The sequence below is a fragment of the Zingiber officinale genome, chromosome 4B (assembly GCF_018446385.1).
Source record: "Zingiber officinale cultivar Zhangliang chromosome 4B, Zo_v1.1, whole genome shotgun sequence".
NCBI classification, from domain to species: Eukaryota; Viridiplantae; Streptophyta; class Magnoliopsida; order Zingiberales; family Zingiberaceae; genus Zingiber; species Zingiber officinale.
Genome location: NC_055993.1, coordinates 137,963,408 through 137,980,548, shown reverse-complemented (window position 1 = coordinate 137,980,548; position 17,141 = coordinate 137,963,408). Strand labels below are relative to the sequence as shown.

The 17,141-nt window shown below is 37.4% G+C and overlaps 1 protein-coding gene across 2 annotated transcripts in view; it reads right to left on the bottom strand.

The window, feature by feature from the left end:
- Positions 1–17,141, bottom strand: part of LOC121977001 (4-coumarate--CoA ligase-like 7) — a 31,700-nt gene that overhangs the window by 13,291 nt on the left and 1,268 nt on the right. The window contains exons 2-6 of one of the 2 annotated variants that reach the window (XM_042529467.1): positions 16,940–17,126; positions 16,717–16,862; positions 16,567–16,634; positions 1,322–1,424; positions 728–1,198 (exon numbers count right to left, since the gene is read on the bottom strand). In XM_042529467.1, coding sequence (XP_042385401.1) covers positions 1,073–1,198; positions 1,322–1,424; positions 16,567–16,634; positions 16,717–16,862; positions 16,940–17,126 — 630 coding nt within the window. In that variant the 3' untranslated portion in view covers positions 728–1,072. Of the gene's footprint in view, positions 1–727; positions 1,199–1,321; positions 1,425–16,566; positions 16,635–16,716; positions 16,863–16,939; positions 17,127–17,141 lie in introns of those variants that run through there. The other variant, XM_042529468.1, reaches the window with a different exon arrangement.

The window sequence follows — 17,141 nt, the reverse complement described above, 5'->3', positions numbered from 1 at the left end:
CTTAAAATCGAAACCGAACCGAATTCACCGAAAACCGAACCGAATTTTAAAAAAAAAAAATCGAAAACCGAATTAACCGAACCGAATTCCTAAATTCGGTTGGTTCGGTCCGGTTAATTCAGTTTTACCGAATTTTTACTCACCCTTAGCTACATGTAAGTTCTCTCATGTTGTCACTATAAAATCTGGGTTCGAATCTCGATAAAGTCGAGATAAATTATTAGTCACTATTCCAAAAGCTAGTAGTCACCTATAATTTACCTCCTCTATGTTGGTCCTATATTCTCTCGGCACGGTCTAGTAGCTAGCGCATGAGATATTGCTATCATCAAGTCTGGGGTTCGAATCTTGATAAAGTTGAAGTAAATAACTCCCTTATGTGTTAGTCACTTTTCAAAAGCTAATAATCGTCTATAATTTATCTTTTTTATATTGACGTTCAGATAAATTGACAGAGACATTAGAAACAAATGTATTCATTTTTTACCGGCACGAGACAACTACATATAGATCGTGTGCAATGTACACATGGCACCCAATATGCTGATGCATGCATAAGTGCATGCACATGAGGTGCAATATGACTCTTTGTTAGTACACTTAACGTGTGAGATGACAATAATGGACCACTCATATCAATGGAATTGAATGGAATCGAATTTATTCGTAGTTGTGCGACCAATTGACCTAATAGGTTAATGTGAACTAGTAGTTTAAAAGCCAAGAGTGGGCTATGCAAATAACATTAAATTTTATTGCAAATTCACAATAACAACAACATCAAAGAAACAAAATATCATCTCTACATCTGATAATCAACCTTCTTTTTCCTACTAAAGAATTCTTTAAATCAAATGGACCACAGGCTCAGCCTTCAGTTTACACAATCTTCAAAATAAGTACACTTTTCAAGAACATTTGCATGTGTTGTTATAAGTCGATGGCATTCGAATGCTCTTGTAAACTTTGATTTTCAGTTCCATGTTTTGCAAGCTTAGCAGGAGTATCTTCTCCAGGAGATTATTTTCATACTTGGAATAAGTTTATAATACATATAGGATTTTATGCACAGTCATGTTTTAGACATGGAACTGAAAACTGAATGGTTGTGCAGTTCTGCCCTCGCTATCTTTCCAGTTGGTGTTTTGGGTATCGAGTCAATGAACACAACTTTGCGAATCTTCTTGTATGGTATTACCTATTACACAGCAATTTGAAAACAAATGATTCAGTCCTAATCTTATTTTCTTCAAGATCAAGACCGGTTGAATAAGAAAAGATTTGATTAAATGAATAAAAAAAAGTGAAGATAAAGATAAACCTGCTTGGCTATGAAATCCATTATTTCTTCTTCATTGAGGTTGATTCCTGGCTGTAGTACTACGAAAGCCATGGGTACTTGACCTGCCTCTTCATCAGGATATCTGTTCTTTGGCAAACAACCACATTAAGGTCTCTTGGCGATTAACAAAATATTACATGATACATTATAAGAACCTCTATGTTCCAAGTTCGAACAAATGATTCTTCTGTAAGCATTAAGTTTGAAGTAGGAGCAGTGTTTCATGTTGGATTTAATCTTCTATTAGGTGGCCTCACATGCGTTTTGTCATGCCGATTATGCCGTTAAGATACCGAACTCATTAAGTGATCTAACTCCGGTTTATTAGGTTTCAGATTATTGAATGTGGGTTAGATATGTAGAACCCATTAACCCGATCCGTTATCATTAATGGGTTGATAACATATACGAATCCGCTATATATTGGATTGGTCCATATTGGATTAGAGCATGAGACACAACTCCTCGTTTCTCATTGACGAGAGTTTTCGGCTCCGTCATCCTAACTCCTCCAGAAGACCTCTCTCTCCTTCTTCTTCCACAAGATCTCGAGATCAAGGAGGACGACGCTTTACAACAATAGCTCTTCAACTGCAATCATGTTCACTGTCGCTGTTGATGCATTTATTTTGTTATGCCATACTTTCTGATGAAACTAAATCTCATGCTTAGGATTGTTTTCCCTGTTTAGAATTCTCCTTCAGTTTGTAGAATTCCTGAGGCATAGGGATAACAATTTCTAACAAGTGGTATAGAGTCAGGTTGTTTCACCGTTTTATGGCAATAAAGTTAGAGTTTTTCGTCGATCTGTTAATTACATGCCAGATTAAGATTTGCTAGTATTTGATCGTCGAATATCTTGTAAAAGAAAAACCTAGGATAAGACTTTGTTTTCCTTGTGATTTGTATTTTACGAAGAACGGCGGAGATCGTCGCTGTTTTCGTGGAAAACCGTTGCTGTTTTCGTGGAAAACCGTTGTGTTTGATCTGTTTTTAGGTTAATTCGTGATGGCTCAATTGATTCCCTTGGTCGGGCAATCGATTGCCAAGCCAAAATCTTCGAACAGAATCATTTGGAATCGACTGGCTTGATTGATCGGTTGACTCGATCCTAAAATCGATTTGAATTGATTACTTGCATAGACACATAATCAATCGGAATCGAATGAAGCTACATTTATTAGTAGAAAGCCGGATCGACTGCTTGAGGCAATCAATTGCTGGTTTTCAACAATCGATTACCAATTAAGGAGTTGAGCACAGAAGGCTCTGGGATCGACTAGCAGATCGACCGGTAATCACCAATCGATTGCCAAGGATCAACAACTGATTGATTAGTGTGTTATCGAGCACAAAAGGTTGTGATCGACTAGCGGGATCGATTGGGTGATCCAATCGATTGACACACAACATCAATCGATTGATAGTCGCAAAGTCGGATACAGAAGACTTATTGGTCAATTGGGTAATTGATTATCCTATAGTATCAATCGGCTGATAAGCCCAAACTTGAGTGTTCGATTAAAATTCCAAGGGATTTTTTAGGTCTATATACACACGTGCTACTAAATTGAACTATTATGTCGACCCAAAGGGAAGACAAGTAGGTGTAGTGCATTTTGTGTAAATAGACGTATATCTCTGCTAAAAGTAATTAATCAAAGGAAAGGTACTTTTATGTCAAATATATGTTCAAGTGGAGCAAAATTTTTATTTTGGTCAAATTATGCATACAATATGTTGGCCCAAAGATAGGCATATTGCGTGATTGTCTAAGGTTGTTATGAGCTATGAACCACTATATCACTCATATAAAATGTCAAATTATGTGCACAATGGGTCGATCTAAAGGAAGACACATTGTATGGCCAACTAAAGTTTCAGTTATATAGAGAGTACCGCCAATAAATTACATTTTAGTCCAAAGAGTAAAATGTAATGTTATCTTTGATATCTCATAAGGATTCCATTCATATGCTTTTATTGCATATTTTTTATGATATTTATTATCTTACTATCTCTGTTATTGGCTTTAATTAAATTGTGAGCTTACATGTTTTCACTCTTACAATTTTAGTACAATTAGTAATTGTCAGTATTAATAACATCCCTACATTAACTAGATCAAATTTTGTAGAATTAAAAGAATACATCATCGTAGTCTTGAGCTACATGAACTTAGATTATATATTGAGACATGATCGCCCCGCACTCCTAGCTAGTACTAGTACTAGTACTTCAGAGCAGAGCAGAGCAGAGCAGAGGGCTGAATTTGAAAAGTGGAAATGATCTAACTGTATGAGTCTAAGTATCATGAGACTCTCTATTCCGACACCAATAAGAGGCTCAATAACTGAAAGGGAGGATGCTAGGAGTTTCATAAGCCAACTTGCAGACCGTTTTGTGACAAACAAAAAGGTCAAAACTACTACACTTCTTTACTGTCCATGCAATATAATAGCAAAGGAAATATCAAGGATTACATAATAAAAATGTCCAATATCACCACAAGTTTGAAAGTACTAAAACTCAAAATGTCTGAGAGTATGTTGGTGTATTTCGTCTTGATGTTTCTGCCTGCACGGTTCACTACTTTAAAATTTCTTATAATACTCAAAAGAAAAGTTGACATTTAATGAGTTTATAGCTCAATGCGTGCAAGAAGAGAAGAAACTGAGACATGAGACATCTAAGAGTTTTCACCTAGCATCTGGTTTTTAAGGTTCGAACAAGAAGCGAAAAAGGATCAACAATAAGGGTACAGGAAGCAAACTGTAGATTCTAGGGATTATGGTCATTAGGAGCATAAGAAACAAGATAAGGAGTCTACTTGTTTCTTCTCGAAAAGAAATGTGATATGAAGAAAGACTATCCCAAATACACCAACTGACATGTAAAGAAAGGTAAACTTCTTAATTGTTAGTTCGGAAGTCCATTTAGTTATAGTACTCACTGATACTAGGTAGATAGATACATGTACTACTACTCACATAAACGTCACTATATAGGGTTGTTTCAGAAGTCGTCTTCCATATGATACTGAAAGATACATCTATACAGGGAATGGAAAGAATGTGCAATAGAGTCCATAATTGTTTTTAGACTTTATTTAGGAATTGATGTCTTTCTGAATTTAGAAAATACATTTATTGTACTGTCTTTTAGATAGAATTTAATTTCAATTTCTTGTTTGAACAAATCATGTTATTCTTATTTATTTAGAAATAGAATTTTTAGTATTTTCTTTAATTCAGTGTTGGTTGGCAATGGTTGCTCGGTTGATAAGCTTTATAAATTAAGGATCTTCATTCCTACGGTTGACAACGTGATTATGCATAGTATATGTATGAAACGTAAATTGACTAACCAGAATCCTTCCATGTTGTGACATAGACGTTTAGGACATATATCCAAACAATGCCTAGAAAGGTTAATGTTACACAAAATTCTTAATTCCCTTGACATGTAAGACTTTGATGTCTACGTAGAGTGTGTTAAGGAGAAGATCACTATCAAAATAAATAAAGGAGCTAGCCGTTGTAATGATGTTTTGGAACTAATACATACGGATATTTGTGGATCATTCCCTAAAGCATCTTGGAATGAGCAGATATATTTTATTAGCTGCATAGACGACTACTCTCAATTCAGCTATTTGTACCTTATTCACAAAAAATCGCAATCTTTTGACATGTTTAAAATTTTCTAAACCGAAATTGAAAATCAACTAGGTAAGAAAACTAAAGCTGTCAGATATATATTGTTGGTGCAATTAGCACTAATAATCAAATTCAGATTTTGATAAATGACAAATGATTTAAAGTTAGATATTATGTTTGTCTAATCTCTTTACCAAGTGTGTAGGAATTGACGGGTCTAGAGACCTGACACCAGGCTGAAGTTTAGATGTGTGATTCTGACACGAAGTCTAGCTGGGTCTGGGACCTGACAACAGGCTAAAGTCCAGTCGGAATGCTCGATTCTAGACGATTGATTTAAGTCCGAATGTGCAATTCCGACAGGAAAGCCTGGTGGGTCAAGAGGCAAGTCAAAAAATTACAAATGGTAAGTGAGGTAAGTTAATTGGAGGAGGGTGATCCAGTGAAGACGAGTCCCAATGGGATTGTAGGCGTTGGACCAATTTAGATTCATTTTGGAAGTTTAAGCCGAGACCATGACTAGATCCTGATCTTGGTAAGACAAGATTTAACTCATAAATAAACTATTTATGCATATATTTTTCTAACTCTGTGCTATAGATACGTATGCAGATCTTTAAATCCTGCACGCGACAGAGCCTGATTCCAAGTCCGAAGTCAAAAGATATGGCCTCCGAAAGATTGTTGTATTGAATAGTGATTGGAGGAGCCTCAAGTGGATGGAGTGAATCAAACCGGACACGACTAAACTAAATCAAATTGAACCGAAGCAATGGATAAGATCTGAATTATTTAATTAGCTTTCTCTATAGAATTATCTGTAAAATCTGAAGTCGGAAAGTTTATCCTGAAATCAATGGATCTAATAAGAACAGGTTCATCTATAAAAGGATGCTAGATGTCCAAGAAAACAAATAACATTTCTACACGATTCTTTGACCGTCCGGCTGCTCTGACTTCGTACTATTGTTGTGTCGCGATGCTGCTACACCCGACTACTACAGACAAACCAGCACCAATGCACGAGCGGATTCAGATCTCCATCTAAGTATTGGGTAACAGTTTTGGTTTAAAGTTAATTATTGCTAAAAGAAAGTGTAGTTGTTGTTACACTTCTTTGTTTGTGTATTCAATTACGATTGATTAGTGGATTACCGGTCGAAAAGGTCCAAAGGGTCTGGGTCTTAGAGTAGGAGTCATCGAAGACTCCAAACTAAGTAAACTACAATCGTGGCGGTAAATATTATAGTCAATAAGATGGATCAGGCAAATAACGTTCAGGATCTTTTGTGAATTACCTTGCTGAGTGGGGGATTGTGCCTCAATATACCATGCCTGGTACTCCCAATTAGAATGATGTAGTTGAGTGATGCAATCGTACCCTAAAAGATTTGGTAAGAAGTACGATGACTTTTACTTCTTTACCTGAATTTTTATGAGGTGAAGCATTCAAGACTGCAGTTTACCTACTTAACAGAGTATCAATTAAGGCAGTAACTAAAACCTCATACGGGTAGGAAGCCTAGCATTAGGCATTTACACGCGAGGCTAGACCTTATAGGCCTGATAAAAAGAAACTTGACTCAAAGACTATTACTTGTAATTTTGTAAATTACTCTAGAAAGTCCTAGAGGTATAAATTTTATAATCCTCCTAATAAATTCTTCTGTCAAATGGGAAATACCAAATTCATTGAGGACGATGATGTTGGTACAATTAGCACAAATGGTCAAACTCAAGTTTTGATGAATGACAAATAGATTAAAGTTAGATGTTGTGTGTTTTAATCCTTTTACCATGTGTGCAAGACTAAAAGACTTGATAAGGATCATACACTAGGCTGAAGTCCAGTCGGGTCAGGGAGGACTAAATGATTGGTTGGAAGTCCAGCCGAGTTAGAGGACTAGACAGTTAGCAGGAAGTCTAGTTGGATCACCAGACGATTGACTGAAGTCCAAATGGGGCATCTGGCAGGAAGACTTGATGGGTCAAGAGATCAAGGCCAAGTAAGTCAGTAAGGGTAAGTGAGGTAAGCACTGGAGGAGAATGATCAAGTGAGAACGAGTCTCAATCACGTTGGGCCAGCTTAGATCCATTTTGAAAGTCTAAGCTGAGAGCATAACTAGATCTTGATCTTGGTAAGAACGGATCTAATTAATAATGTTGTCTTATTTCTATTATGCTAACTCTGTTTTGCAGAGTACATTTATTATTTGGACTAATGGGTTTTGAATGAGCTAAAATGCATAACTCAGCTTTAGATGAACAGTGCTCAAGGCACCTCAAAGCTACGGGGAGGCGCCTCATGTTGGTGCAATATCCTTTTGGTCAAGGTTGACCTGGTTGATTAAGCTTGAGTTGGCTCAAGCTTGAGTCTTGATGTTTGGGTTTCGATGTTTGACAATACATGGAGATTGCAGATGCAATTGCCCGTTTGGGGAGCTTGTTGATACAATTCCCCTCTGGTCAAGGTTGACCAGTTAGATATGAAGAAGAGTCAGGTAGATTAAAGGGTTGACTGGATACTTGACTGGGAAAGTCCTAACTGGAGTTTAGGCAGATGGAAAATCCAGGTGAGTGAAGTTAGGTGAAAGACCTAGTGAGTGAAGTTAGGCAGTTGGAAAATCCTAGTAGATGAAGCTAGATGAAAGTCCTAGTGAGTGAAGCCAAGCAGGTGAAAATCCCGGTGAGTGAAGCCGGGCAGTGGAAAGATCTGGTGAGTGAAGCCAGACAGGTGAAAGTCTCGGTGAGTGAAGCCGGGCAGTGGAAAAATCTTGGTGAGTGAAGCTAGGTGAAAGTCCTGGTGATTGAAGCCAGGCAGATGGAAAGTCCTGATGAGTGAAACTAGGCAGATGGAAAGACCTAGTGAGTAAAGCCAGACACGTGAAAATCTAGGTGGGTCAAGGTTGATCGAACACCTGATATTGAGAAATCTAAGTAGATCAAAGGATTGACCGGATACTTGACACAAGGAAATGCAGATGGGTCAAGGGTGACTAGACATCTGGTGGGAGGAAGTCCAGGTGGGTCGTGGAGGACCGGGCACTTGGCACGAGATAGTAAATCTAAGTGGGTCAAGGAGGACCGCACTTGGTGATCAAAAGTCTAACAAGAAGTTGGCAAAGAGAAAGTCCTGATGGGTTAAAAGTTGACTAAACACTTAGCGGTCGTAAGTCCAATAGGGAGTTGGCATGAAACTAGGAAGTTCGGACGTAGAAAACTTCCAAAAATCATAACTCTTGACTCGGATATCGGAATAAGGTGATCTCAGATGCGAAACGAAGCTCGTTTCAAGCTCTACACAGTTTTCTGCTTGCTAATCGATTGGCCAATCAATTGGAGGGTTCAATCGATCAGCCAATCAATTGGTTGACGCGATTTTGTACAAAAACTGTCTTGATCGATTAGGTAATCGATCAAGACTTCCCCAATCGATTGGTTAATCAATTGGGAGAGTTTCTGAGCGAATAGTAAGCTTCTGAATCGATCAGTTGATCGATTGAAACCTCCAATCGATCAGTCGATCGATTGGGAAGTTGGAAATCGCGCGATAGAGGCTGAATCGATCGGGCAATCGATTCAGGCATTTTCCAAAGAGCACAAAGGCGCTCTGAATCGATCAACCGATCGATTCAAATCTCCCCAATCGATTGAGAGTCATTCAATCGATTGAGATCCGACCGTTGCGCAGGTTATAGCCGTTGGCGAGTGTCTTCTTCGTGATCCCTCTCCAGCGACAATAGTGCATCTCAACGACGATTCACGAGCTCTCTCCATAATTTCACGGCCAGTTCTTGAAGGCACTTGGAGACAAGTGTAGTTACACTTTCAAGGTTCAAGAGGCAACAACAAGCAACAACAAGCAACAACTAAGTAAGATGAAAGAGTTTTCATTTGTATCTTTTGTATTTTCTTGTGGGTGTTGTATATTGTTGTGTAAGTTTATACGAGGCTTCTCCGCCTCCGGCTGCGACCGAGAAGGAGTGTTTTGATTAGTGTAATGTGTGTCGCGTGTGGATCCTTGGATTAGTCACCTCTTCTTGAGGTGGATACCAAATAAATCCTTGTGTTAGCGTTGTAATTTTGTTTCTTGTTCATTCCGCTGCATATCATCACCAAGAAGCAAGCAACGAGCTATTCCCCCCCCCCCCCCCCCTCTCCAGCACTATTTCGATCCTAACACCTCAGAGCTGCAGGGAGGCGCCTCAAAGCTCAAGAAAGGCACCCCCGCACGGATAAACTTCAGGGATAGAAGTTCACTGAGTGAATGCACCCTGTAGTAGATTGGAGGCACCTCGGAGCGCATTGGAGGCGCCTCGAAGCTAATGGAGGCACCTCGGAGCAGATAAGAGACGAAGACTTCGAATCGGATAAGTGACATTGGAGGCACCCTGAACCATTAGAGGCGCCTCCAATGGTGTATAAAAAAAGGTCTTCAGCCAACATTAATATACCACTTCTCTACGCTTATTTTTGACCATCCAACTGCCCCGAGTTCGTGTTACCACTTTGCTGCGACGCTACTACACTTAATTGCTATAGTTAAGCCATCTCCAACACCAGAACTCAATCCAGATATTCTTCATCACGTGTTGGGTAACATTTTAATTAAGTCATTTATTTCTCAAGAAAGTGTAGGGTTGTTACACTTTTTTTTATTTGTACTAATTTTACAATTGATTAGTGGATTACCCATCGGAAAGGTCCAAAGGACCTAGGTCTTGAAGTAGGAGTCGTCAAAGGCTCAAAACCAAGTAAAACTGATCACATCTTATTTTATTATTTTTAATTCCGCTGCGCACTTGCTTTTTAAAAATCGAAAAAGAACGAGTTTCTCAAATACATGTGATTCACGCCCCTCTCACGTGCTTACGATCTTACAAATGTGAGCGCTAAGGTTAGAGAAATATATTTTTAGGAAAGCGTTAGTGATCCTCCTGTGGTTATTACTAGTGTAATCAATAGTGGTATAATTACCATACCCTACATTATGGATATTGCACACCCAATAGGAGTAGTAAATCAAGATATTCTCATGTTATCTCCAATGAAATTGGAGAGTCCTTCCACTCAGAGTGAGATATTGTCTTATATTGATGAACAAGTACCTCAATCACCTTAAATACAAGGGTCATTAAGGCGATTCACGAGGGAAAGGAGATCCATGATTACTCGTGATTATGTTTATATTCAAGAGCATGAGTTTCACATAGGGTTGAAAAATAATCCTACATCTTTCTAAGAAATTAAACAATGTTCAAATCATAAAAGGTGGATTAACGTCATGCGAGAAGAGTTGAAATTTACGACAGACAATGATATTTGGAAACTTATCGAATTGCCTGAAAGTACAAAATTTGTTGGTTGTAAATGGATATTCAAAACCAAACAAGATTCAAAGGGCAATGTCGAAAAGTATAAGACATGTTTTGTTGCCAAGGGATTCACTCAAAAAGAAGACATTGATTACAAAAAGACTTTCTCACCTGTGTCAATGAAAGACTTCCTTAGGGTAATCATGACATTTGTAGTTCATTTTGATTTGAAGCTAGATCAAATAGACGTAAAGATTACATTCCTCACCAAAGAACTTTGAGTCCGAGGACTTAAAACGCCTAGTATGTAAATTAAAAAGTCCACTTATAATTTGAAACAGGTGTCCCATCAATAGTATCAGAAATTTGATTAGATGGTTATCTCATTTAGATTTAAGGAGAATCCTATTAATTAATACATATATGTTAAGTTCAATGAGAGCAAGTTTGTTATACTTATTAGATGATATATTGCTAGCAATCAATAATAAAAGTCTATTGTATGAAACCAAGTCATTTTTATCCCGTAATTTTGAAATAGAAGATCTTGGTGAAGCATCCTTTATTTTAGGCATACAGATCAGTCATAATCATTCGAGTCATTCTTGTATGCAAAATTGTGCCGCCTATGTCTAGAAGTGATAGATTCAATTTGTAACAATATCCATGGCTTAAGCTTGAAATAAAGGAGATGGAACAATTCCGTTATGCATCAGCTGTGGGAAGTCTCCTGTATGCATAGGTTTGTACATGTCTAGATATAACGTTCATAGTGGGGATATTAAGCAGATATGTAAGTAACCCAGGACTGTCGCACTAGAAAGCGGTGGAGAGAGTAATGTGGTATTTGTAAAGAACTAAAGGATCACGTATTGGAGATCAGATAACCAGGAGGTGATTGGACATTCAGACTCCGATTTTACTGGATACTTGGATAGCAAGAGGTCCAATTCAGGCTATATTTTGATGTTTGCTGGCAGGGCTATATCTTGGAAAACCATCAAACAGACACTAATAGTCACTTCTACTATAGAGGCAAAGTTGATAACATGCTATAAAGATCCAATAACGGGATTTGGCTGTGGAACTTCATCATAGCGTTGCAGATTGTTGATGGCATTGTCAAGTCATGAAAATCAACTATGATAATAAAACCGTAGAACTTTATGCCAAGAACAACTGTAATTCATCAAAATCAAAGCACATTGACATTAAATTTCTAATAGTTAAAGAAAGAGTTACGAGTCGTCAGGTGATGATAGAGCACATCAGCACAGATTCTATGTTGGCAGATCCACTCACTAAGGGCTTGGTGCCTAAAATGTTTCATGCGCATGTTGTGGATATGAGAGTCCTTATAAAATAAGTACTCATCTAATGGAAGTATGTATTTATTTTATTACTCTATATTTGTTAATAAAGACAAACATTTTATTTTGATTATTGTTTTATGTGCATGTCGTGAATACGAGAGTTCTTATAAAATAAGTACTCATCTAATGGGAGTTTGTATTTATTTTATTATTCTATATTTGTTAATAAAGATAAATATTTTGTTTTGATTATTATACGTACTTAAAGTTCAAAATATTCATGGGTATTTTGTTTGGCACTCTAAAATGAAATATCATGATTTATTGTTGTTGTTTAGCATATAATGTTTGTAAATGTGATATCGATTTCTTTTGAAATCATAAAATTTAGATCATGATTTGCTACCGCAATTTGTCATAAAGTATTTTGCAAATATGATCATACCCTTTTGGGTCACTTTTAGACAAGTTAAAAAGTGACATGTATTGATAAGATTTTATGTAAATTTCATCCTACACATTTGTTGGTGTAGTTAGCACTAATAATAAAACTCAAATAACATCCACATATTAATCTATTTCATTAATGACACTAGTATTATAATTATTCTCAGGACTTGTTACAGTCATATATAGTAACCATGGCCTCTTTAGTCCTATACTAATCAGGGTTTTCAATAGCGGCGAATAGCGCGCGACATAGCGCGCTATCACGCGCTACGATAAGCAAACGCTCTGCAGCGTTCGCTGATTAGCAATTGTCCCGAATAGCCCACGTTATTCGGGACAAAAGCGTAGATAGCGAACATAGCGTGCGCTATCATGATTTAGCGGCTCATAGCGGGCGCTATAATTGTAAATTGCTTATATAGTAGGTAGGGGGTAGGGCAAAGGCGTCGAATCGTGACCGTCGAGGTAGGGCAGAGGCGACAGGCGGCGATCGGCGAGCGACAACTTGCGAGAGGCGAGCGGCAAGCAGAAACCTATGAGCGGCGACGAGCAATGACCTGTGATCGATGGGCAACAAGGCGGGCGAGCAGTGACCTGTGAGCGGCGGCGAGGGATAGCGATTGGAGGTAAGCTTTTCTCCCTCCTTTCGTTTTCTTCATTTCTTCGTTTTTTTTTTCTCAAAGGAGCAAAGATTTCGCGAGTCGGGTATCTGGATCGATCCAGACGCCCTGGATCGATCCAATGATCGATCTTCTAGATGCCTTGATTGATTCCCATTTTTTTTAATTAACTAATTATTTGTTTTGATTTTTTTTCTTTTGTTTTTCTAGGATTTTGATTGTCTGGTTAGAATTTGCAATGTCTATGAATTTGTCAAAAAAAGATAAAAAAGATATTGGTTGGAAATATTGTTATCAAAATGAAGGGGAAAAATCTGTTCGGTGCAAATTTTATCATAATATATCGAATGGAGGGATTACTCGCTTGAAGGAACATTTAGCTCAAACTCATAAAGGGGTTGCACCTTGTGTTAGTGTTCCGGATGATATTAAGAAAGAAATTAGAGAATCACTTGACAAAATTAGAGCATCTAAAAGCAAACAAACCGAATTGTTACGAGAGATTGGTGAAGGTCCCGAGAGTATGAATACGCAATCATCAAAAGTTGGAAGTGTAGGGGGAAATTCAATTGGATGTTCTGGTAGTGGTGAATCAAAAGGTAAAGGTACCCTTCATGGGTTTGTTAGTTCTGAACCTCGACAAACAACTCTGAATTCGACATACAAAAAAGATTTACTGGTTGATGTGAAGCGTAGAGTTGGCCGTTTTATTTACTCTACCGCATTTCCGTTTAATGTTGTGAATGATCTTTATTGGTTGCCTATGGTTGAGGGCATTGCGGAATATGGAAGAGGGTTCATGCCTCCTTCAATGCATGAGTTAAGAACTTGGATACTTAAAGTTGAGGTTGGTGGCATCAACCTAATATATGAGGAGCATAAAAAAGCATGGAAAAAATATGCATGCACTATTATGTCCGATGGTTGGACGGATCGAAAGAATAGAAGTTTGATTAATTTTTTGGTAAATAGTCCCGCCGACACTTTCTTTTTGAAATCTATTGATGCATCAGCTTCTATTAAAAATGGAGAATTGATCTTTAAATATCTTGATGATGTTGTTGATGAGGTGGGAGAGGAAGATGTAATTCAAATTGTCACGGATAATGCTTCGAATTGCATTAAGGCAGGGAAAAAAATTATGGAGACTAGACATAGAATTTGGTGGACACCTTGTGCGGCGCATTGCATTGATCTAATGTTGGAGGATATTGCAAAGTTGAAGATTTTTTCTGACACAATTGAGCAAGCTAAGATGGTTGTGAAGTTCCTTTATGGTCATGGGACTATACTTTCTTTGATGAGAAAGTATACAAACAGTAAAGAAATTCTCTGTCCCGCTGTTACTCGCTTTGCTACTTCATTTCTCACTCTTCAGAGTATGTATAAGGTTAAAAGACCACTTGAGCAAATGTTTGCTTCCGAAGATTGGGTTTGTTCACCACTATCTTAAACAACTCATGGGAAGGTCGTGAAGAGAATTGTTATTAATGATCCCAACTTTTGGCCACATGTTGCATTTTGTGTTAAGAGTGTTGTTCCTCTTGTAAGTGTGTTAAGGGAAGTTGATTCGGAGGGGAGATCGGCCATGGGATATATTTATGAACTTATGGATAAGGCAAAAGAGACAATAAAATTTAATTGTGGGGGAGTTGACAAAAAATACAAGCCCATTTGGAAAAAATTGATTCACGATGGACTCCACAACTTCATCATCCTCTACACGCGGTCAAGTACTATTTGAACCTGCAATTGCGTTATGAAGAAAGATTTTCTGATTGTGATGAAGTTAAAGATGGATTGTATACTTGCATGGATAGGATGTTGTCTTCTGATGATCATCTTAAAGCAGACATCCAATTGGACTTGTATAATAAAGCTGAAGGAGAATTTGGAACTCCAATAGCAAAACGAACAAGAATATTACGAACTCCGGGTAAAATTTTCTTCTTGTAACCGTTCTTGTAAAATTATACTAGCATTCATATTTTAAAATTATATATATTCTTGTAATTTTTTTTAATGTTATTACTTATTAGTCTCGTGGTGGGAATGTTTTGGAAGTAAGACACCCGAGCTTACTACATTTGCAATTCGAGTGCTTGGTCTCACTTGTAGTGCTTCGGGATGTGAAAGAAATTGGAGCACTTTTGAATCGGTGAGTATTCTAAGTTTCTAACTCTACTTGAATTTTAATTGTTTTATAATTTTCATATCATTGTTTATTTTTAATTTTTATATATATGTTTTCTTCTTTGTAATATTAGATTCATACAAAAAAGAGAAATAGGCTTAAACATGCAAAGTTGAATGCGTTGGTGTTTGTGAAATATAACTTCAAGCTTAGGGAGAGAAGCATTAGGAGGAGAGACAAGATTGATCCCATTGTAGTTGATGAACTTAATTCGGATGATGAATGGATAACTGAGAAAGAAGGTTCAGTTCTCCCCGTAACTACTAAATGGCTTGAAGATGATGAATTATTTGAAAGTGATCCTATTGTGAGTGTGTCGTCGGCTACCTTTGAAAGTCTTTTCGACTCAGATAAGCGAATCGAAGATGTTGAGGATATAGCTGAAGTTCCTCCTACGAATTAAAAAAAAAAAAAAGAGTTGTTGAAAATTTAAGTAAGCACTAAGCATGCAAATTATTTATTTATATCTACTTCACCTATAATTGATTCTTAAATGTTGTATCTCTTATATAATAGGTGGAAGCAAAGACAAACAAGCAAGGTTGAGTCTTGTTGATGTGGAAGATAATCATCTTGATGCTGAAAATTATGGAGGAGTAATTCCAACAACTTTTGATAGTGGAAATTTTCCAACCATAGACATTATTGATGATGATAGTGATATAGAATTGGATGATACTAATTATTTTTAGGTTATGTTGTTTTAATTATAAGACTTTTTAAATTGTTGTTATGGGATATTTTGACATGTAATGAATTATTATGATTAATTTTAGGTTATGCTATTTTTATTTTACTTATATAAGTATATTTTTTAAAAAAATTTAAACATTGACGTGCACGAAAAGCTTACGTTATACGCTTCGCTATTTACGCTGCGATGACAAGACAAAAACGCTATGAACCAACGCTACGCGATTTAAAACACTAATACTAATAAAGTTAATGGAGCAGATTGAATACAGGTATTCTATACCTATAAAGTTAGACATTGTTGTTGACATCAACTAAAGCTAAATTCATGTGTTGTATATAAATCACATACAGCCCATGTGGGAGATTGTTGAATTTAATCTTCTATTAGGTGGGCTCACATGCATTTTGTCATGCAGATTATGCCATTAAAATACCGAACCTATTAAGTGATCTAACTTCAATTTATTAGGTTTCAGTTTATTGGATGTGGGTTAGCTATGTAAAACTCGTTAGCGTGATCCATTATTATTGATGGGTTGATAACGGATGTAGATCAGATTGGTCCCCGTTGGATTAGGGCATGAGACATAACTCGTTTCCCATTGATGAGAGTTTTCGGCGCCGCCACCCTAACTTCTCTAGAAGTCCTCTCCCTCTTCTTCTTCTTTCGCATGATCACGAGATCAAGGAGGACGACACTTTACGACAATGACTCTTTTGCTACAATCAGGTTTATTGTTGTTATTTATGCATATATTTTGTTATGTCATGCTTTCTAATGAAACTAGATCTCATGCTTTGGATTGTTTTCAATGTTTATAATTCTCCTTCCGTTTGTAGAATTCATAATAATGCTTAGGGATAACAATTTCTAACATTTCAACGCCCTGCCAATAGGTGCACTGGTGGTTCAGCCAATTTCAACTTTTATTCTAGAGCGGAAGTTACAAAAGCTAGATTAACTGGTTAGAACTTACGGAACCACAGCAGAATCAGCAATGCCGGGAAGAAGTTGAAGCAAATGCTCTAACTCAGCAGGTGGAACCTGTATTCATCAAAATTGGCATAAACAAAATGCTATTCTATAGATTTATTTACTTCCATGGGAAGAGTTTTATCGTCACAACCTGGGAGGCTCCACACTTTATCAACTCCTTCAACCGATCCACAATGAAAAGAAACCCATCTTCATCAAAGTAGCAGAGATCCCCTGTTTTCAGCCAGCCACTGGAATCGAAGGTGGCATCATTTGCTTCTTCATTTCCCACATAACCTGAGTTGGTAAATACGAGTGTTTAGAGTTAAGATTGCTCGCCTTTCATTTGACTATGGATTGGGTAACAAACAAACCTAGCATGATATAAGGGCTTCTAAGCCATAGCTCTCCACTCTGCCCAACTGACAATCTTTCTCCTGTGGTAGTATCCACAAGCATAGCTTCAACGTTTTGCCCGAGACGGCCAACCGACCGCAGACGACGACACTCCTCCTGACCTATCATCCCTGATATCGGTCCAGCTTCAGTGGATCCATAACCCTACAAACGGTAGAT